We start from the raw sequence: 12,212 nt of genomic DNA on the forward strand, positions 1-12,212 counted from the left end.
GGTGATGCTTGCATCTATGACTCCTGATTTCTTTCCTAGGTTTTATATCTCCAGGGTTGTCTCTCTTTTTGATTTCTTTATTTTTTCTATTTCAATTTTTAGATTCTGGATGGTTTTGCTTATTTCCTTCACCTGTTTGATTGTGTTTTCCTGTAGTTCTTTAAGGGATTTTTGTATTTCCTCTTTAAGAGCTTCTAGTTCTTTACCTGTGTTCTCCTGTATTTCTTTGAGGATGCTATTTATGTCTTTCTTAAGGTCCTGTATCATCATCATGAGAAGTGATTTTAGATCTGAATCTTGCATTTCTGGTGTGATGGTCTGTCTAGGACTTGCTATGGTGGGAGAACTGGGTTCTGATGATGCCAAGTAACTTTGGTTTGTGTTGCTTATATTCTTACTCTTGCCCCGCATCATCTGGTTATCTCTAGTGCTACCTGCCCTTGCTAGATCTGAATGGAGGCTGTCCTTCCTGTGATCCTGGTTGTATCAGAAACTCCTTAGAGTCAGGCTGTCTCTGGGATCCTGTGATTCTGGGATCCTGTGACCCGAGGCTTGTTAGAGCACCTGGGAGTGCAGCAGCTTCCTTTGTGTGTTGTGGGACTGGCTGTGGAGCCTGGGTCCAAGGTCTGCTCAGGACACTAGCCCAGAGAGACTGGAAGGAACCCGAGCCACTCTACTGGCGGAGTTCCTGTGTGCCTGGTCCGGCTGGTCCCAGTTACTCCCAGATGTTGGGTCCTCCTCACCTCTGATCCTGAGAGTGTCAGATTGCCTGGGAATGGAGCTTCCTCTGGGTTTTGTGGGACTGGCTGTAGAGCTTGTGCCCAAGGTCCGCGCAGGACACCAGCCCAGAGAGCTGTTTCTTTTTTAAATTTAAAATTCTTTGTGTTTATGAATCAAGAGTCAGTGTCTAGGACACAGTCATTACTTAGGAAGTATTCATTTGGCTGCATGAACAGAAACCCCAGGTTTCTTTGACTCCTTTTGTAGAGGCTGTAAGATGTAACACAAATATCCTGTGTCTCTGAGTTTCATTTGTAGAGATGTATAAGGCCACACAAAGGTGGACCAGATCTTTGTACTTACTTATGGAGGCTGTGGGTTATAGACACAGGTACCCTGTGTCTCTGTGACTTTGTTGTGGGGGCTACAGGGTGCCATCAGGCTTCTATACTTCACTTATAGATGCATAGGTGGCCCGAGTCTCTGTGACTCCCTGGAAGAGAGGCATGGATTATGAATGCAGATCATTGTGGAGGCTTGGGGTATAGACATAGAAACTCCTATTTTGGAGTGATGTAGCAGTGAGGGCACCAGCTGTGTGCTTATTGGCAGTAGTAAGGACATGTGCAACCTGAAGTGTTCAGATTCACATTGTGATTGTGTCACTGAGCCCTTGTCCTCAGCAATACAATGCCTGCAGGGTTCTGCTACTGCGGCTGCTGAGGCTGCCCTGGTGAAGCATGAGTTGTATTCACAGAGCTTTCTTTGTGCAGCACTGTTGGGGGTGATAAAGGGATCTGTGGTGCATTGTAAAGAACAGAGCATCTCAGGAAGAAAAGTCTTGTTTGAGACCCATTTAGTCACAAGCAAGCACAACATGGTAAAGAATGAACGACCAGATCAGGGAAGCAGACCATCAGCGCCTTGCCTTTAAGAGCATTCTCTGAAGACCTAAAGGCAAAGCCAGCCTTGCTCCTGGGCCACACCCAGAAGCATTCTGTGCCAAGTGCCAGTTTTGTCTGTGGCCTTTGTAGTTGCTGGGTGGGTGGGGTCAGGGGGCGGGAGCAAAGGCTACTTAGACCTTTGCATGGTGAGTGGGTATATTAGGGTGAGTGTACATCATTGGCCAGGGCCAGGGCACTGGAAATGCCTCACTAGCATAAGGAGGAATTCCAGGTGCTGCTGGACATGCACTTACAAGGGGAGAAGTTTAAGCTGCCTACTGGGCTAAGTAACCTGGTGAGGGGGTGGATACTTGTGCCAGGATGTGCAGGCCTGGGGCAACAGGGGAGTGATCCTCTCCTGACAATCTCAAGATGAGATTTCTGGGGTTCGGACATGCCTGGACCCAACTCTTGCTCCCAACCAGTGCCCCCACCCCCGCTGCCCGCCGCCCTACACTCAGACTCTGGCTGTGTTGACAGTAGACGGATATACATCATCAGCTGTTACAGTGTTACTGTAGTGGTGTTGACCTGTCTTGCCTAGGAACAGATTGCCTTCATTAGGTATCAGTTCTAAAAAATGTCTCAGGAGTAAGTGAATGTGCTAAATAAAAATTATAAGTATATATAATCTTTTTGTCTGATAGATCCTGGATATGAACAGTTTAAAATGGCAGAAAGGTTGCATGGAAACTGGGTCAAACTGCACTTGGAAGAAAACCATTCAGACATTCTGCTTGGCCTGGGGACGAAAGTACTCAGGCAGTACCTGGGTGCCCTGAAGACCCTGAGTCTGTCTCTGAGCACACAAGTGGCTCACTATGACATGTACTCGATGGCAGTGGGGACGCTCATGGTTTTGGAGGTACACATGCTTGTATTATCATGGGTTAGGTGTTAAATTGATTATGCAACTCAGCTAAAACATAATGGTTTTGAATTTATATATCATTACTGCTGGACATGGTGGTATATGTCTGTAATTCCCAAATTCAGTCTACTAAGATGGGAGAATGGTAACATCTTGCCAGCCTGAGCTACAAGACCCAGTGTCTGAAAAGAAGAATATCAGTGTAACACAGAAAATAGGAATGTTCTTTATTTTTCCATTGTGTATCCAGATTTAGGAGATTACATGAAGTATTTGCATGTGGCAAATGGCTTCATTCAGCATTGCTATAAAAAATAAAAAATATAAATCAAGCTATGTAGTTTTGGCAAGCAACTAAAATTAATTTTCCCTTGGGTCATTCTGTGTTGTTGTTGTTCGTGTATGAGCAGCAGGTTAGGATGGCTGGGCTCATTTGAGTGGACTTTCTTATACCTGGGCTTCCATATTCACCCTTGGTCTTCTTTCTCAGGTTCTCACCCTGCTCCTCCTTAGCACTCCACATGTGCTGTGCAGAAAGGCTGAGCTGGATGTCCCTCTGTTGTCTCCTGTGTTTTCTCTGCTCTTTTACTTGATGCTTTTGGTTCTTTCGGCCATTCACGTCCTGGTGTGCACCTCATCTGAGAGCTCATGCTACCTCTGCAGCCTCCCGTGGCTGGCAGCAGGCGCTGTGGTGCTACTCGTTTCTGCACTGTTCTGTGCAATTTTGTCTGCTCTTATCAGGATGGTCGTTGACAGCACTCTGCTGAAGAAGGTAATGGCTAGTCCCTGGGTATATAATGTGGTCCTCGTGGGTGGGCTTTTGGGTTTTTTTTGCTAGCCAATCTTTCATTAATATAAATTGGTTGAAAATCTTGTATGTACCAGCATTGCAGTGCTGCAGTGCTTAGAAAGACCACACATCAAATAGACTGCAGGAGAAAGACCTAAGCATATCTTCCCAGGCTTCTGGGCATCTTTGTCTGTAATATTGTGTTGTGTAGTCAGATCACATGCTTTTACTCTCAGCTGTAAAAGCTGGACTAGAACGGAGGGCCTTCTGGGTGTGGAAGACATGAGTACCTCAGTCTCAGAATCTCTGGGCTTCAAATGATGGACAGTGAACAGGTGAACAGTGGGCACTCAGGGGGTTCCTAAGGAAGCTTGATCCCCTGTTGGTCTGATGTGCCTTACCAAGCTTTCTTTTCAAGGCTTACATTTTTCTATGAAATTCTTGGTCTCTGGCAACCTTTGTTTATTAGGTAGGTGATGATGGAGCACTGTGAAGGAGGTGTGTGGTTGTATTAGAAGACTGAGAAAGCCTGAGCAGTGGCTCTAGCTCCCAGAATACCGTGTCCCTCTGCCCCCTTTCCTATCACAGGGTCTTTCAAGATCCCCTGCTGTGTGTCTGGTTTAGACACAGTCTCTGTTTGTCTCCTTAGGAACTTTCTGGGTTCATAGTGTTTCTTTGTGTACACTGCTGTACATAGTTAACAGTTGCCAGAACAATAAGTGACAAGAACTTCTTGATATTGAACTGGTGTGTGTGTGTGTGTGTGTGTGTGTGTGTGTGTGCCTGCCTCATAGTGCACATGTGGAGGTCAAAGGACAATTCATGAGACTCAGTTCTCTTCTTCTACCTTCTGTGTCCTGAGAATAGGACTCAGGTCATCCAGCTTGGCAGCAAAGCCTATACCTGCCAAGCCATCTCATCAGCCCTTGAGCTGTCTTTGTTTTGTTTTGTTTTTAGTAAAGAACAACATTTAATTGGAGCTGGCTTACAGGTGCAGAGGTTCAGTCCATTATCATCAAGGTGGGAGTACGGCAGCATCCAGGCAGGCATGGTGCAGGCAGAGCTGTGAGTTCTATATCTTCACCTGAAGGCTGCTAGTGGAAGACTGACTTCCAGGCAGTTAGGATGAGAGTCTAAAACCCACACCCTGAGTGGCACACCTACTCCAGCAAGGCCACACCTACTCCAGCAAGGCCACACCTACTCCAACAAGGCCACGCCTCCAAATCGTGCCACTCCCTGGGCCAAGCACATTCCACTCCCTCACCCTCATAGGCTTGTTCAAACACCTGAGTTTATGGGGACCGTATCTAACCATAGCATAATAAAAAGTACATTTAGTCCAACTTCCGCAGTCCCCACAGTCTAGAGCAGTCTCAACAGTGTTAAAAGTCTAAAATTCAAAGTCTCTTCTGAGATTTATCCAACTACCTAACTGTAATCCTCAAAGCAAGACAGGAAGCCAACTGGGCAAACTCCAAACCTCTCCATGTCTGGTGTCAGAGTGGTCTTCAGATCTCTACTTCTTTTTCATCTTTGTTGACTGCAGCAGAACTTCTTTTGGCTGGTCTCGTTCCACTCCCTATTAGCAGCTTTCCTTAGCAGATAGCCCATGACTCTGGCATCTCAAACATCCTGGGGTCTCCAAGACAACTTCAATGTTGCAGTTTCTTGTTTTAATGTCTGGGATCCACACATGATCTTCTGGGCTCTTCCAAAGGGCTAGTGTCACTTGTCCAAGCACTCTAAGGTCAGGTTGATCCACTTCACTGTTGTACTGTTCTTGGTGGTCATCCCATGGTACTGGCATTTCCAGTACACTGGAGTCTTCTGCTGCAACTAGGCTTCACCAATAGCCTCTCATAAGCTTTCTTCATGGTGCTAAGCCTCAAATCATTTCAGTCCTGGGCCATCAACTGCAACTGTGGCTGCGCCTTCACCAATGGCCTTCCATGGCCTCTCATAGTGCCAGACCTCAGCTGCTCTTCATGACTCCTTCATGCCTTCAAAACCAGTACCACCTGGGTGACTCCTACACATTACCAAGTACAGCTGCAGCACGAGGTACAACCTTGGCTATCTCCGGAGCTCAGCCTCTATGCTCTCAGAAACACTTCCCAGATGATTTCACCTCAGTGATGCTGGCCTCTTCTTAATCACTGCTAATTTCTTAGCTCCAGCTAACCAGCATCAATAGTCCCAGTAGTCTCCTTCTTCTCTTGACAATAAAGCCAGAGCCAAATGACCAAAGCTGCTGAGTTCTGCTGCTTCCTGGGGCTGGAACTTGGCCCCTTTGTTCTATGACATTATCACTAGTTTTCTGTTTTCAAACGCCTTCACTGCCTAAGTTTAGCTGTCCTGGAACTTGCTCTGTAGACTCCCTTGAGCTGTTTTTAAGTTACTAATTTGTGTTGCTCATTTCTTCATTACAAAATATTTGGTATCAATAATTTAAGGGAGGGAAGGGTTACTTTAGCCCACAGTTTCAAACATGTCGGTCTAGGTCTGGTGGTTCTACTACTAATGGAAAACATCTCATTGGAAAAAAGGCTTAGCTGAAAAAAGCTGCTTAGTCATCCAGCTAAAAGGCAGTGAGAGGAAAGAAGAAAGAATGGGAGAATTGCACCTTCTTATTCTAATCACCTTTCAGTGGTAGGGGCCAAGCTCATAACATAAGGATTTTTTCCCCTTTGTGAGAGAAGTATTTCATATCTAAATCATAACATGATTTAAGAGACAGTGTTCTGTGGCCATCATTTTGTAGTGGCAGCTCTGTAGTCCTGGGGTACATGCTGTCATGCTGGGAATGTGGCAGTTGGGCAGGATCTATCTTCTGGGCAATTTGTTGGGCTCAATCACTACATTGAGGACCTGCTTTCAGTCTCTGACACTGAGCTTGGGACTTAGATTTCTGGGTGAGAACACCTGACTGACATGTTATGTCCATGTCCTCCTGGTTAGTTTAAGAACATCTTGACCTCCTCTCGGCTGTTCTGCAGGAAGAAGGGCCATGCTTCCAATGTAAGATGTTCCCTCCACAATAGGCAGTTTGGGTTAAATGGGAAGACAGCAAGTGTCTACCACTTTTCACTTCGAGCAAAGGACACCGTACATGTAGGGTGATATGCATAATTTTCAGGTTACCACTCACATACTAACTGCATTTCCTTCTAACAGAGTGCAGCTGATGCCAGCTCAGGGTGGTCAGAGGTGAACCTCCTTCTTCTTCTGGGCACAGTGGGCCATGTTCTGAGCCTGGGAGCCAGCAGCTTTGTGGAGGAAGAGCACCAGACGTGGTATTTCCTTATTAATACTCTGTGCCTGGCTCTGTGCCAGGAAACCTGTAGGAGTTACTTTCTGAGAGATGAATGTGAACCCCAGCATCACTTCCTTGTGGAACAAAAATGTGTAAATATCCTTGCCTATACTCCACAGGACAGCACAAGCTACCATACCCCTGAGTCTGACACAGCAGGTAAACAGCTCTCCCTATTGGAAGCACAAGGAAGCTGCAAATGGTGGACAGTGCTGGCAAGTCCATGGCTGGTGCTGATCTGCTGTCGGCTACTGCGCTCCTTGAATCAGACAGGAGTGCAGGGAGCCCATCGCCCTGACCTTAGCCACTGGCTTACCAGGTGAGCATGACCCATGGGCTGGAACCCTTTGCAACTGAATAGTTACATAGTCTTCTTTTTCTACATTTTGTCCTTTTAAAAAATATATATATTAAGACTAGTACTTGAGATCTAAAAGAAAATACCCCAATAAAGGTGAATAGAGACTAACTTAATATATTTGATTTATTAATGCTGAATCAGACCAATTGTTAATGATTGAGAACCTCTGAGTTTCAAAATGATCATTGTAAAGATGTAACTCTGGGATCAGTCCATGGTGGTTCTTTGTACACTGCTGCCTGGGGACAAGAAGATAAGGTCAGTAGGCAAAGGGCTCTAGTCTCTGGAGCACCTTTACCTTCTGATTCTCCTTTCTTGGCAGGGATGTCTCTCTCCATCCTTAGAGGGTAAAATGTATAGCAGATCTCTCAACATCTCCTGAGCCTTCTACTGAGATTACAGAGCCAGAGAGAGATGCAGATGGGGGTAGATGGAGAGGGTTTGAAGTAAGTGGAAGAAACTGAGTCTGACAAAGTCAAGACTGTTTTAACTGTCTGACAACAAAGATTCAAGCTAAAAGTAAATGAACAGCAAAATAAGACTGTTCAGAGGAACAGAAAGTTGCAGGGCTGGATAAAATTGCAATGTAGAGGGTGAGAAGGATTCCTGCTAGTGCTTGGGAAAATTCAGGTTGATAGTGGAGAAACAAAACAAATGATATTGCCCAGACTTTACAAATGCACAGACCTAGAAGTGGGCATCAAAGAAAGAGTCCAGTTTCTCTAACCAAGAGAATTCTAACATGGAGAATTCTACCAAGTATTAACTAGCTTATCAAACTTTCATAATCCTACAATTACAACTGGCATCTTTGTGTTTGCACTGCAGTTCTGGGAGAACATCTCTATATGCTCCCCACTTAGGAGTTCAGGAAACAAGGCTTGCTGATAAACCATACCTCCTCAGCACAATATATGAAGTGTTTGATATGTTAAGGAGTTCCAGGGCCTAGAAAAACATAGTGGGCACTTGCTATTTCTCTGAAAATTTGAAGCATTTTGTGCATGAGTGTGCTGCATGCCTTCTCAAGTGTGCTGCCTCCTGCACCTAAGATGTTTTCTTCTTGAATTGCTGCACCATTCCTATCAGCTGTAAAAGGCCATTTTATAACTCCCATTAGTTGCCCACTCCAAAGCTTTTTTAGTTAACTACCACTGCTCTATGATGGTATACAGTATTCCAGAGGGATGCCTAGGATGTACCAAGCATAGCAGAGACTTCCAGAGTGAGGCCTGTAGTTTTAAATCAAATCATCTCTTCCCATCCTGATACAGTCATATCTGTGTTTTGTTTTGCTTTGCTTTGTATTATGTGTGTTCTCTCTCTCTCTCTCTTTCTCTGTATGTGTGAGTATGTGTGTGTGTGTTTTGAGGCAAGGTCTTGCTCTGTATTCTAGGCTGACCTCAAACTTGTGATCTCATTCCTAAGCCTTCTGTTTGTCAGGATTATGGGTACAAATTGCCATGGCCAGTTTCATTTACGTTTTTCAATTTTAATGTATATCTTTCCAGAATATATATTTAAAAATTATTATGAGCATGGACTATGTAAATAATAAAAGGGAGCTGGCCTTGCCAAAGTTCTTGTATATTTAGCAGTGCCTTTTCACCTCTTCTTAGCAGGACAGCTACCTGTCAAGAGAGTTGCTCTGGCTTTCGGCCGCAGCAGCCATCTTGCAGTAACTCGCCAAAATAACGAACACAAAGGGAAAGAGGAGAGGCACCTGGTATATGTTCTCTAGGCCATTTAGGAAACATGGAGTTGTTCCTTTGGCCACATACATGGGATCTACAAGAAGGGTGATATTGTAGACATCAAGGGAATGGGCACTGTTCAAAAAGGAATGCCCCATAAACGTTACCACGGCAAAACTGGAAGAGTTTACAATGTCACCCAGCATGCCATGTGCATCACTGTAAACCAGCAAGTTAAGGGCAAGATTCTGGCCAAAAGGATCAATGTGCAGATTGAGCACATCAGGTATTCAAAGAGCAGAGACAGCTTTCTGAAGTGGGTGAAGGAGAAGGATCAGAAGAAAAAGGAAGCCAAAGAGAAGGGCACCTGGGTTCAGCTGAAGCGCCAGCCTGAACCGCCCAGAGAAGCGCACTTTGTGAGGACCAACGGAAAAGAACCTGAGCTGTTGGAGCCCATTCCATATGAATTTATGGCCAAATGTACAAAAAAGAAATAAAGGACCCAGACCACTAAGTGTTAAAAAAAAAAAAAAAGAGAGTTGCTCTGTGTGAGATAGCAACAGAGCCAGGGTGAGAATGAAGTAAATCAAGGATGCTGGAGGACAGACTGTATCTAATACCAGCATCTATTTTAAGACTATTTTAAGAGTAAGATGTGAATGAGATCTCAGCATGGTAGTCTTTGTGACATTTTAAGTTCCTTGTTTTTTGTTTTGTTTTGATTTCTGCCTTTCTAGGAAAAATCACTTGATTTTATACAATTTTTTAAAAACCCTTCAATATAAAATCACCAATTCCATTTTGTAGTAATTTGGGCTTTTTCTATCTTATTTCAGTTCTGACCACAAAGTACAGCTTTCAGGCCTGGCTGCCCTCTCCCTGGTTGTAATCTTCATGTTAGTTCAAAGGAGGTGCTCCCTCGTATCCAAGGTGGCCCTAGCACTGGGGCTGCTGGGCGTCTTCTGCTACAGGGCAGCCATTGGGATTGTGCAGTTCCCATGGCAACCAGACAACAAAGGCATTTCAAAGTAAGTGAATTAGAGATATGAAGGCTTACTCTTGTGTGTTTTGGTGTTTCTATACTAAAAGTGCCACATCAGTCCTTAAAATACTTGATTTTAGTTTTTATACATGGTGATTTCATTTATAGTTATTATATCCTGGTCAAGAAAACCTTAATGAGCCACTTTGTTAGCTCTCTTTTAGAAAATAAATAACACAGAAGTAAGGTCATTGTGTTTATTTTTTACATTAATAAACAATTTAAAAATGAGTTACAAGAAACCTGCATTTACTAGGACTTGGTTTTGCTAAGTTAAGACGTGACTTTAAAAACAAGGATACAAAAGTAAGTACTCCAAGCAGTTAGGAAAGGAAGTGAGCTTCCCAATATTATGCTTGTAAGGCCCAAGATTTCCTGTCATACAAATCAAGAAGGCTCAGCCCTGAGTCTGGTATTTGTGATAGAATTGCTGGGGTGCCTGGTCAGGGCTGCAAAGGGTGGCTACCCTTCTTAAAAGTACCTCAAGAATACTGACAGGCAGCTGAAAATAAAGCACCTTCATTCCTTTGAAACATCATTTACAGTTTAAAAAAATAGATAATTTGTTGTTGTTCATCAGTAGTGAAACAACCCTCACAGATATGTTATAGAACATATGTTTCATAGAATACAGTAGTTTTCATAGAACATAGTACTATGAAGCAATAGGCTATAAAACTCTTACATGATGCCAGTTTACCAAACATGTTTTTTAATATGACGTCGCTTGATAAATATTAATTGTCATATTTAGGACCCACAATCATATATAGATTGAGGCCTTGCTTTTTACTCACTTGAGTATCTTATACAGATAACTAGATTTAACAAATATTGAAAGCCAAGGGCTATGTCCAGAGGCTTAAGGGATTTCCAGAAAACATCTGCTGATGGGTCTAGGATGGTTCTGCAGCTGGTGACAGCAGGGTGTTTCCTTCACCTGCGGCAAGAAGCCAGAGGAAACATGAAGACGGTAACTGAGACTGGGGGTGTTCTGTAGAGGCTTTGGAGTCTGGAACTCTGGGCAGATAGCAAGGTTAGATGTTACATGTGAGGTTATGTTTAACCCCCATGTGCAGTGTGTGAATGCATTTCTTGTTTTCACCAGATCTATACACTTGGTTTCTGCATTGTTAATCCCAAGACTATGATCCCTTAGCTTTGTTTTCTCTGCTGATGTCCAGAAGATAGCCAGTGTGCCTCTTCTCTAAGCATTCTTACTCACGGAGAATCATCTATCCTTCACCTTGTCCATCTTGATTTTTAAAAATATACTGGTTCTAGATCCACCTGGCTTCAAAGGTGCCTAAATTCTGAGCTCATCCTGATCTATCTGGTTCTGCATCCACTGTGATTCCATATTCACCAAGTATTCAAGACCTTTAACCTTTCCTTTCTCCTACACTCAGAAATCCAAGCATGTCTGGGATTGAAAGTCATATAGAAGCCCTAGGAATGAGAAGGAGTAATGAGTTCAGGGAACCTACCCAGATGTTTTTCTTACTGCCCTTCCCTACCTAGTGGCCCTGGTATCATACCTAGTGGCCCTGGTATCATATCTAGTGGCCCTTCCCTACCTAGTGGCCCTGGTATCATACCTAGTGGCCCTGGTATCATCTCCTTGGACAAGCTCACTCCTTGAAACATTCTGATGGTTTTCACATTTGCTGGATTCTGCTTTATTGGAATCACGTGGACCTGTCTTTAGCTTTTATATTAGGACATGCATGATTAAAGATGTGCTTGGTATTTGACTCCAGCTCCTCAGCCAGGGCCACACTCCTCCACATGTAACCCATAGGATCAACACTGAGTTAAAATAGTCATACTAAATGGGTAGGGCTTCCACCTCTACCTCCTGAGTGCTGGGCACTCCACCATTAAGTGACAATCTTAAAGTATATAAATATCTTAAAATCTACTTAAAATACCATATTGTGGGAAAATATATTTAAGAAGATGAAATTATTAGGCATAGTCTCAGACTACTGTGTACAAATACTTTGTGTCTATTTTTATACATATATATAATTCCTAGGATGACCATGTGATGTGTAGAAAGCACATTCTGTTTTCAGCTTAATGAAGTTGATTGTCAGAGTGTTAATTAAATTGTCCAAACAGCAGAGCTAGTGAGCAGCAGAGCCCAGACTTAAACAGTTTGGACCACTGCACATTGACACTGCCCATTTTAGACATGTCAACATTCAAGTTCTTATTAAATCCACTTAACTATGAACGTACTCAATTGCTATTAGCATCTTGAACTTAAGAAATTTCAGATACTTAGCTCTTCAACCAGCACAAACACTTTTCACTTAACTGTGCAAAGTGTTGCAAGAACATAGCTCTGGTCTTGCTATCAAATAATCCTTGGATCACATAAGCAAGTTTTCCACAAAGTCAGCTCCATCAGGACCATCCATTCCAGCATATGCTCCATCAGGACCATCCATTCCAGCATATGCTCCATC

General features: G+C 43.6%; 1 protein-coding gene across 6 annotated transcripts in view; it reads left to right on the forward strand.

Moving 5' to 3' along the window:
• The window catches only part of Pigg (phosphatidylinositol glycan anchor biosynthesis class G), a 41,495-nt gene that overhangs the window by 20,376 nt on the left and 8,907 nt on the right, over positions 1–12,212 (forward strand). For 3 of the 6 annotated variants that reach the window (XR_004109430.1, XM_031337243.1, XM_031337242.1), the window contains exons 7-10: positions 2,312–2,529; positions 3,026–3,307; positions 6,503–6,960; positions 9,533–9,724. Coding sequence is in view for 4 of the 6 variants with exons in the window: in XM_031337243.1 (XP_031193103.1) it covers positions 2,312–2,529; positions 3,026–3,307; positions 6,503–6,960; positions 9,533–9,724 (1,150 nt within the window). In the remaining 2 variants the exon portion in view is untranslated. Of the gene's footprint in view, positions 1–2,311; positions 2,530–3,025; positions 3,308–6,502; positions 6,961–9,532; positions 9,725–12,212 lie in introns of those variants that run through there. The other 3 variants (XR_004109431.1, XM_031337244.1, XM_031337246.1) reach the window with 3 other exon arrangements.

This window comes from Mastomys coucha, unplaced genomic scaffold (assembly GCF_008632895.1).
Source record: "Mastomys coucha isolate ucsf_1 unplaced genomic scaffold, UCSF_Mcou_1 pScaffold22, whole genome shotgun sequence".
NCBI classification, from domain to species: Eukaryota; Metazoa; Chordata; class Mammalia; order Rodentia; family Muridae; genus Mastomys; species Mastomys coucha.